At 31.8% G+C, this 11,300-nt stretch overlaps 1 protein-coding gene across 1 annotated transcript in view; it reads left to right on the top strand.

Moving 5' to 3' along the window:
* LOC111411155 (lon protease homolog 1, mitochondrial-like) overlaps positions 1-4,217 on the top strand; it is a 17,906-nt gene extending 13,689 nt beyond the window's left edge. Inside the window, exons 14-19 of the mRNA XM_023041713.1 lie at positions 6-235; positions 1,501-1,668; positions 2,133-2,234; positions 2,399-2,620; positions 2,938-3,456; positions 3,787-4,217. Of these exons, the coding sequence (XP_022897481.1) occupies positions 6-235; positions 1,501-1,668; positions 2,133-2,234; positions 2,399-2,620; positions 2,938-3,456; positions 3,787-3,969 (1,424 nt within the window). The 3' untranslated portion in view covers positions 3,970-4,217. The remainder of the gene's footprint in view (positions 1-5; positions 236-1,500; positions 1,669-2,132; positions 2,235-2,398; positions 2,621-2,937; positions 3,457-3,786) is intronic.
* Positions 4,218-11,300: the final 7,083 nt, after the last annotated feature.

Genomic DNA, 11,300 nt, shown 5'->3' with positions numbered 1-11,300 from the left:
TACAGAGTTCACTGCTATAACTGTCCTTTTGTTCTGTATTGTATTCACAGTGGTGAATGGCCTCAATTCTTCATTCTACCTGTTTATTTTGCATCTTTCTAATATATTTGACATTTGGCAGTTGGGAAGGGGACACACAGGTGATCCAGCAAGCGCAATGCTGGAACTCCTGGATCCAGAACAGAATGCGAACTTTCTGGATCACTATCTTGATGTTCCAATTGATTTGTCAAAGGTTAGTAGTCTGCAAAGTTCTTTATCTACAGATCGTATCATTAGGCTTACATTTTTAAGGTGGCCTTTTCCATTGTACGTGGCTTGGGTTTTAATTGAATTGTAATGATAAATGTTCAGCGTTAAGAACATTTGAACTAATTTATTTGTATATGAGTGATAAAACAAGTCCAGACCCCGAGATTATGAGTATATATTGTTTCAGAAATTAGAGTGTTGTTGCTTAGTTGCCATGTTTTAAAGTATTAGGACCTACTTCTATTGTATTCTGTCTGCCATGTTTTAAAGTATTAGGACCTACTTCTATTGTATTCTGTCTTCAGTAAGAGGGAAAAAAATAGTTGCAGAACTGCGTGCTTTTTTTTTTTTTTTTTTTTTTGGGTACATAGAAGTGCATGTCTGTAAACAGAATAATACGTCCTAAAAGGCTTGTTGGAATTGATCCTATTCACTGCACTTCATCATTTTTTCTAAGAAAATTCAAGCTACAAAAGATACAGAATGCTGCAAGCTACAAAATATTAATATTCTATATCATTGTCGTCTTTATCTTCACTAATAACCAGTTAACTCACATTTGTACCTTTTGGATTGGAGATGTCATACTTTGCATTTACTGATGCATAAACATTTTGAATTATATTTCTTAAAATTTCCCCCTTGACCGGATTACTGATGTTTTTATACTAGTAATATTTATGATTGCCAGAATATATGTACAATCCTTGGAACTACTGTCTTGATTGGAGAGGATTATTGTAAGTTGCCTATAATATACTTTCCGTTGATTTGAAAGAATGAGAATTATGAGTTAATAGGACTGGAAATTACAACATAGGAAGAGTGTACAACCATACAAAGATCCTGGCTAAAAAACTAGAAATGGAAATATTATGGCCCTGACTATCTACATAAATGATTCCAATGAAATAATTCAGAATCTTAAAATGAGAAGGTTTTGTTTTAAAAAATACTGAAGTTTTGGAGTATTTTTCAACATAAATAACGACTTGTTATAAATTTCTGACATATTTATGGTTAAATACTATTGTGCCGTGTTACTGGAAGTCCGAATGTAAGTTCTCATTGAGGATTGTGATGATGATGTTGAATTGTGCACAAGATCTCAGATGTTCGACGTTTATGTTGCTGGTGTAGTAATTGCTTCGTTGTTATCGTCTATTTTTGTTTATTCCGGGATTTAGATTTTCCAAAATTTTCTGACTTGCTAGATGTGACATGAAGTCTTCTATAATTTTGCTGCAGGTCTTATTTGTTTGTACTGCGAATGTAGTGGAAATGATACCCAACCCTCTCTTGGATAGAATGGAAGTAATTTCAATTGCTGGTTATATTACTGATGAGAAAATGCACATTGCGAAAGATTATTTGGAGAAAGCTACTCGTGAAGCTTGTGGTATCAAGCCTGAACAGGTCTCTCTCTCTCCCCACTCCTGCACATCTCCAACTTTAAGACACTATCTCCTACTTTCATAGAGACATGCTTTTTCTGAAAAGAAATAGCGTGACTAGGTTATGGAATTTTTATGCCTATAATGAGAATTTTTTTTTTTGGCTCCCTTGCTGATGAATATGAGGTCGCAAATAAAGAATTCTACCTCTAGTTTTTTGCTGAAACTAGCAGATTGATTGGTAAAATAATTCTCACAATGCGGGATGCAGTATTTTACTGCCTACCCACAATTTCCAGTCTGGTTCATCAGATCTAGAGTGCAAATGAATTGTGATCTAAACTGCCAATATTGGCTATCTGGCGACTTTGCAGCTCTATATCTTATCATTGCCATGCAACTTGTGCTTCCATTGAATATACCCATGCAGTAATACGGATGTCTGCCTCTACTGGAGATAGCTTGATTTATTCCTATCTTTGCCAGGTTGAGGTGACAGATGCAGCCCTTCTTGCTTTGATTGAAAATTACTGCAGGGAAGCTGGGGTTCGGAATCTTCAAAAACAAATAGAGAAGATATACAGGAAGGTACTGTAACTAGTGATTACTTTTCTTATTTTCAAGTGTTTCATGGATTTGTATGGTTCAATTCAGAATTCCTTCTCACTTGATTATCATGAATTTCTCCATTTGGGAACTGTTTGAATTTACTATTATTTCACCAATAATTCTATTCTTCGATTGCTGGTCAGATTGCTCTACAACTCGTGCGAGGAGAAGCACATGTTAAACCTATGATTGCTGGGGTTCAGGTTCAACATGATGAGATGAAGGCAGAATCCGATCGTGTGTCCAATGAAACCATGGTTGAAGGAGTTGGAGCTGAATCAGTAACTACAGCAGAAGCTGAAATAGTGGAGGTGGATTCCCCAGCGGACCAAAATCCATCTATTAATCAACCCAGTACTTTGGAGGTAGGTAGAAAAGTTTCTTTTTTTTTGTTTGATAGTAAATATGGTTCATCTAGATGTTGTCATCCTCCCTACTCTAAATAAACTAAAATCTGCTCCAAACCTTATTGAACAACCTTATGGGAAAAATGTGTTTTCTTTACTATCATTTAATATTCTCTCTCTCTCTCTCTCTCTCTCTTAAATTTGGATCTCTGATGCTCATTCTGATAAGACACGTGATCTTTAAATATACCATATTAATTCATGGAGGGAGTTTTCCTTTATTTATTTATTTATTTATTTATTTATTTTTTGACATTTTTATTTCATCCTACCAGGACTCTTCTGAAGCTGAAAAGACTCAGGAAAGTGAAGCAACCAACACAGAAAAAAAGGTCCTGGTCGATGCATCTAACCTTGTCGATTTTGTTGGCAAACCTGTTTTCCATGCCGAGCGCATATATGATCAAACACCAGTCGGAGTAGTAATGGGTCTTGCTTGGACTGCAATGGGTGGCTCTACGCTCTATGTAGAGACCTCTAACATTGAGCAAGGAGAAGGCAAGGGGGGCCTTAATCTTACAGGACAACTTGGAGACGTAATGAAGGAAAGCGCACAGATTGCTCACACCGTTGCCCGGGCCATATTGCGCGAGAAGGATCCAGACAACCCTTTCTTTACCAATTCGAAGGTTCATCTTCATGTTCCTGCAGGTGCCACTCCAAAGGATGGTCCAAGTGCTGGTTGCACTATGATAACGTCCTTGCTGTCTCTTGCCATGAATAAGCCTGTTCGGAAGGACCTTGCAATGACTGGTGAAGTCACACTAACTAGAAAAATTCTTCCCATTGGCGGGGTAAGTGAAAGCAAACTTAAATATCTCTCAGAATGTGGTTACTTTTGCATATTCTGCTATTGAATTTATTGTTATGATAATTTATTCTTCATGTTTCCCCTAAAATTAGTTCACTGAAAGTCATCCAAGATTTATGCTGTTTTTTATTTGAGGGTGTTATTTGCAAGCATTTTCCATAAATCTGTGGTACCTCTGGGCATTATGGAAATATTTTATCATCTAAGTTACTAGAGTAGTAGGTGATGTTAGACTTAAAAAGTTACCATCATAAACTGTGCTTCATCATTCACTGCGTTGAATGTCACAGAAATTCTCTTCGTGTATAATCAGGTTAAGGAAAAGACTATCGCTGCAAGGCGGAGTGATGTGAAGACCATCATCTTCCCTTCAGCTAACCGGAGAGATTTTGATGAGCTAGCACCGAATGTGAAGGAAGGCCTCGAGGTACATTTTGTAGATGATTATAGTCAAATATTTGATTTGTCTTTTGACCATAGCCAGGACACGGGATAAGTACATTATTGCTGAGTTATGCATCTGGAAGTCTTTTCAAGGCAGGAACATGGGTCGTTTCTTTAACTCCCATTTCTTTTGAACAATATTTACACAGAGAATGTCACGTTTGTACAATGTAAGTTATGTGCGGATGAGCCGTTGTCAATTTATTCTTAGTTATATCCTTGATAGAGAACGTGGGATTAAAAAGTACGAAAAGTTTTGGATTTACGAGCAAAATTATTTTATTGGACAATTTGATTGAATATGTGTTTGGAGAAAATGAGTTTTAAAAAACGAGAGAACCATTTAAAGTGATTATGATTTGATAAGTTAATAATAAATGTTTATTTTTTTACGCTACCTCCGTATAAAGAACTCAACAATTAAATGAACTTGATTTACAATTATTTCTCATTGTGATTTAGAACCCAAGAAACTCGTGGCTTCTCTTATATTTTCTTGTTATTTGTTGAAGCAAAGCTCGAGTCCAGCTTGAATGAATTTTAGAACAATCTGAACTTATTTTGTTCCTTGCATATCACAGGTTAAGGTATGTATATTGCGAATAAATCTACCCATTAAACTATTAATTTGATATATTTATGTTCGCGACAAATTTATATTTTCATCAAAAACTTCGCACGTAACTAATTATATAAATAAATAAAAACAGAGAGAATTAAGGATACCCACCAGAAAGACTAACCCAATCCTTCCAATCGAGTGATCCATTAATCCAACTGGTGGAGGATTATAAATGGATCGATTTTTTTACTTTCATTGGAGATTAGGAATGGATGGGCCTATTTAGATAACTAGAATTCCGATTACTATAAAAAGAACTTTCTAGTTCACTGAACACTTAGTTCCATCGATCAAGTAAGGTGTGTCTTACCACTCAAATGCAATATCAATAAGCCTTTACATAACAAAGGTCCTTCATAAGTTGATAAATGAATTAAAATATTAAATAGAATAACAAAATAGTATCTCAAAATTTCTATTGAACAGTTGAACTATAAACTAAACATATACGTATATATTCTCTTCTTCCCAATCGAACTAATAGCCATTCTCTTCTACAACCATTCTTCTTCCCAATCCAACTAATAGCCATGATATGGCGTTAAATAAAAAAGTTTAATTTATTTTTCTTACATTTCCACTAACAAAATGTAAAAATTTTCATTTTTCAAGAATTTGAAATAATTTCTATCTTTACATAATGCAAACGTGTATTACAACGTAGTGCATACCCTTTGCAAGTAGAATCTATATTCTTAAATTAAGAATAGAATTTAAACAAAATTTTATCTCTATGCTCGAAAAAAAAAATTGTTAATTCTTGCTTATTTGATAAGATCACGTTAGATTCTAGATTAAAAGATAATAATTACCTAAATATATAGTTTTTAATTGGTATATAACCGATTTTTTTGTCATAATTATCACCAATAAAATGTGGAGAAATGTTAGAAATTCGTTTTTCAAGAAATTGAAAAATCTCAATCTTTACATAATGAAACGAATATTTTAGCAGTCCATGCTCATTGTGGGTAGAGTTTATATATTTAAGAATAAAATTTATACAAAAATATATCTCCGTGAGTGCTTTGATTATATTTAATCTTGCTTATCGTATCAGATCATTTACCATATTTAAATTCTAAAATGAAGTAAGGGGGGTATCCTCAATCTATAGTTTGATAGATTTTAAAACTTCATATAAATTGAGGTGTCCTCAATTTAGATTAAAATTTAATTCATTAAAATGTATATGTCCTCAATCTGGATTTTTAGAAATACTTATAAATTTAGGTGTCCTCAATATAAAATTTAATAGGTACTTTATAAATTTAGGTGTCCTCGATAACTAATTGATTTAAAAGGATTTCATTAATTATATAGATTTTGAAAGATTTCAAGCCATAAATATAAATACAAAAAATCTGTAACAATTTTATCTCAAACCTAAAAATTTCAAAACTTTTCTCACCTCTCTCTCTCCCCCCCCCCCCCCCCCCCCCCCCCCCCTCTCTCCCCTCCCAATGTGAACAATTTTCTTCTTCTCTCTCTAATTTTCCACAATTCTGATTTTTTCTTATTGAAAAGATACTACTGATTTTTTTTTTCTCCCTCTCTTGCATTTTGTTGAATATGTGGGAAAAATCATTTTTTTCGAAAATTTGTAATCATCCATTACATAATATTTATGAACTAAACGTAAAGCCATGATAATCTTGAAAAGAGCATATGGACTCTCCATTTTTTCTTGAATCCTACTGCGTTTGGATTTTGAGTAAGTCATGATTCGAGCAGATAAAAAAGGAACCGTACAAATTTTAGCCAAATCCACTAAAATCTATAAAATCCATGAAAATCTATTAAAATCTACAGAATAAAAATTCTTTCAAATCTTATGAAATCTATTAAACTCTATAAATACCATACAATCCATGAAAATTTATAAATATTAAGAAATCTATTAAACTTTGAATTGAGGACACCCTCGTAAAATGTTATTACTAGTTATTGTTAAGTAATTTGTTTCTTTTTTGTTTGTTGAAGTTGTTAGCACTTATTAAATAAGATTGAATTAAATAACAAAATAAAGTTTTATTTCAAATTTTTTTTTTAAAAATATTAGCCAGTATTATTTGACCTTATTTAATTATACTGGACGGATTGTCTATTCACAACTCCGCTAAAAAAATGTGGAGAAATGTTAGGAAGCTCTTTGTTCAAGAATTTTGAAAACATATCTATCAATTACATAATGATAGGCACACGCACCCAGAGGTGAATGTGTGTATTTTTATATTCAGTTTTAATTAAAATGGAAAAAAATGCTAACTTTATGTTTGATGATTCAATAATTTATTAATTTTTAGTCAACGTAATTGCCAAATTAGTGGATGATTTCACTTATTTTTATAATAACAAGAGATTACATCGAGTATATTATCATTATGACTATTAATGTATTTTAGAATATTTCAAATTAAAAATTCTTATATATGTTTATTGATTTGAGAATGTTGTAATGTCCCACAAGTTGTTAGCACTTTTCATCTATGCTAAGCTTGAATTTTAGCATAAATGTATGCTACGCTAAAGAACATAATAAAAAGAACATATTTATAATGACATGAAACATAAGGGATGTAGCAGTCTAGAAATGATGATATGTTCAGCTAGGTAGAAGGTTCTAGATACACCAATACTTTAGGCTAACTACAAGTTTCTAGAAGGCAGTTTACCTTGTTCTTGAAGGAGTTCTTTAGAGAATCCAATGATTAATATTTGTAAAAATATTGATGAGATATTTTTGTAGAAATATCTAGAATCAAATATGGACCATTGGATCAAATAAGTCCTAGCCTTCCATTTCAGAAAGCAAACACTAATAGGTGGAGAACTCGTTGTAAAGTGTCAAGTCCCAAATTGTAGATAGCTTCATACATAATAGAAATAACATTTTCCCAAACTCTTTGCAACCATATACTCTTTCCTTACTCTTATTCGAGTTGTACCAGATTCTTAGCTTCTACGCTAAATCAAAGGTTGACTTAGCATGATAATGTGAGGATGATGAAATTGTCATTTAAGATGGTTATCATTATGACTATTAATGTATTTTAGAATATTTTGATTTTCTATCATAAACGGGATGCTATGCCAAAGAACGCACGTAAGGCTAAAGCTAAATGCAACATAACGTACAAAGTAATCAAACATGACCTAAGTGTGAAAAAGTCTAGAAACAATGGCATTTTCAGCTAGCCATAAGGTTATAGATACACAATACTTCATGCTAAACACAAGTAACTAGAAGACAGCTTGCTCTAGTTTTTGAAGGAGTTCCTAGAGAATCCAATGATGAATATTTGTAAAAATATTTATGAGATTTTGTAGAAATATCTAGAATTAAATATGGACCATTGGATTAAATAAATTTCAGCCTTCTATTTCAGAAAGCAAACACTATATATATGTTGTGAACTCATTGTAAATTGTCAAGCATCAAGTCCCAAATTGTGGAGAGTTTTGCACATAATACAAATAATATTCACCCAAACTCTTGTTCAACCGTAATCTCTCTTTCCTTGGTCTCATTCTAGTTGTACCAAATTCTTAACCTATACACTAAATCAAAGGTTGACTTAGCATGACAATGCGAGGGCGACAGAATTGTCCTTGAAAATGGTTATCATTATGATTATTAACGTATTTTATAATATTTCGATTTTCAATTCTTGCATATGTTTATTGATTTGAGAATGTTGTAATGTTCCACAAGCCATTAGCTTCATTGTCTATGCTAAACTTGAATTTTGGAATAAATGGGATGCTATGCTGAAGAACGTAATAAAAAGAACGTATGTATTTAAGGCTACATAAAACATAAGCGACGTAGTAATCAAACATGACCTAAGTGTGGAAAAATCTAGAAATGATGGTATCTTTAGCTAGCTAGAAGGTTTTAGATACACTAATACATCTAGCTAAACACAAGTTTCTAGAAAGCATCCACTAGTTCTTGAAGGAATTATCTAGAGAATTTAATGATGAATATTTGTAGAAATAGAATCAAATATGGACCATTGGATTAAATAAATCTACCTTTCATTTCAGAAAGCAAACACCATACATTGGTGATGAACTCTTTGTAAAGTGTCAAAGTCCCAATTTATAGAGAGCTTTTTACATAATACAAATAATATTCTCCCAAAATCCTATGCAACCGTCCTCACTCCTTAGTCTTATTTTAGTTGTACCAAATTTTTAGGCTCTACGCTAAATCAAAGGTGACTTAGCATGATAATGCAAGGGCGAAAAAATTGTCCTCGAAGAGGGTTTTATTCCAAAATTTTTTTTAGTGTTCTTTACAATAATGGGCAAATACTTGGTTGTGTCTGTGTGTGTCTATATATATATAATTACTAAGATGAACATTTATTATAATGATATCTTTTTGTATTGTTAATCTCATTGGTGTTCTAATACTATTTTTACTACTACAACATATGAAATACTATAAAATATCATTTATAACAATATGCAATAATATCAAGTATTTCACTAGACAACATATTTAATATACTTATTAAAATGCAAAAAATAGTTATTTTTCTAATAAATCCAAAAATTTATAAAATTACAAAATAAAAGCATATTTCTTATAGTAAAAAAATATTCAAATAAATTTAAAAATTGGAAAGAATTGTTATTTTTAGATCTGCTTATGAAACGCTTAAAACTACTAATTGTCGAAGAGTAAAGCCTTTGTTTGAGTCCCATTATCTTTAAAAAAATAGATTTTATAATAGTAATTTTATTTTATTATTATTATTATTATTATTATTATTATTATTATTATTATTTATTTATTTTTATTCTTTTTTGAGAATTTGTGGTTAAAAGTAGGACAAAAGTTTTGAATTCAAAGAGGATTTTATTAGGAGAATGTGTAATTAAAAATATATTTGAAGAAAAATGATTTTGAGATAATGGGGCTCAAGTAGGGGGCAAAAAGTTGGGCTCTAAAATCAATACAACATGGAGTGTAAGTGCTCTTAACATAACTAATAAGAAAGAATGTTAAAAAAGTATTGCTTTATTGAGAGATTTTTATTTCCTCAATCAGAAAATGAAAAACCAAAAAAATTATTTGTAACTTGAAAAGAGTTGATAAAATAAGCACAAAAATGATACTTTACTTGTTTTATCGATATCTTCTACTAGTTTCACTTAGATTGTTACAAAACTATGCACCGCATCAATACTCTATTAAGTATACTTATAACGAATTGAATATAAATTCAGGATCTCAACTTACTTAAAATAATAAAAACCCTCCTAAAATCTTAAATCAACAAAAATAATTATAGAAAATTATAGATATTATTTCTAGACGGCAAAGCAAAGACTTGAAATTACTGGGGCCCAATGAATTATGAGAAAATTTCAAACCCAAAATGCAAAAATATAAATAAAAAGAATAATGCTATTTGTAGTCCCTCACTACCACAGTCGCTTTACGTAGCATACATATAACTGTTTGGGATTTGATGCACAAGATAATAAAAAATTACCGCATTAATGCATCAATTCACTAACCGACACATGTATATCACGTAGGACAACTTTGGTATTGAGCGAATGCAAATAGCATTATTCAAATAAAAAATAAAAAATGTCATATTATATAAAGAAAATCTCAGATTTTCGTGGGGATGTAAATAACAAAATGTAGGAGCAAATTTTGACCTTTAAGAGCGAAAATCCTGAGGTAAGTTGATAACCACAGTGGTTAAAGAGAGTCCATCAAAGGGATAACCAGTAAATGCATGATTTTTTTCAAAAGAATCGCTACTTTCTCTCTCAACGTGTTTTCTGTCGCCACTGGATTCGCACTGCGGACCCTAATCTACTGCTTGTAAGTTAATAAAATAAAACATTTTGCAAACAAATAGGGAGCAAATCTGAGTAAATTTTGGTGGGAATTTTCAATGAAAATATTTCTTGTGAGATGAAGAAGAACAGTGTTTAATACAAACTAGTGATGGGGGATGAAATTGAAAAAATTCAGAAGAGTCCCATTTTTGAGTTTGGAAATTCAAGCACTGATACTGCGGGTGCTTCTGAGCAATTGGATTTGCAGGTTCTTTAAGTGGTTCTGTCCCTTTTGCAGTCTTGATCAAGTCTAAATATATACATATGATATAAATTGTATGAATTTATATGTATCTGTATGTATATGTAGAGAGAGTTTTGGAATCTTAATATTCTTTAGCTGCCTTTTACTTCTAGCCATCTCTCTCACTATATATGTGTGATGTTTTTGATCTTGACGGAGTTGTGAAAAACTATGATTGAATGTTTTTACTAGGTTTCTTGCATGATAGTTTGATCTTCCAATTTGAAACTCACAGTAAATTGAGGTTTAGAACATGTTATTTAATGACTTTTCTTAGTTTTTAATAAAATCTTGCGTATGTAAATCTTTTCTTTTCTTTTTGTATTTGCCCCTGTTACATGTTTCACTGTTGGATATGGCAGGAAGGAATCCAGGATTGTTCCAAAGCGTCGAGCCCTTTAGGCTTGACACTGCAAAGAACGCCATCTTTTGTCGATCTTGTGGAGAAGGCGCTGGCGAAAGGAAAGCAAGATCATTCAATGGCGACGGCTCTTGGCCTAAACCATGAGAAATCAAAGGCTTCCAATTTTCCTGCAAAATTTCTTCGAATCGGAGCATGGGAGGTATTCAATTTTTTTCATAATCATTTTCTATAGATTTTCTTGAAATGTTACATTTTTGTAAAATAATAATAATAATAATAATA

Source organism: Olea europaea, chromosome 15 (assembly GCF_002742605.1).
Source record: "Olea europaea var. sylvestris chromosome 15, O_europaea_v1, whole genome shotgun sequence".
Classification (NCBI taxonomy): Eukaryota; Viridiplantae; Streptophyta; class Magnoliopsida; order Lamiales; family Oleaceae; genus Olea; species Olea europaea.
Note: the sequence above shows the minus strand (reverse complement) of the source record. Positions and strands in the feature narration are given on the sequence as shown.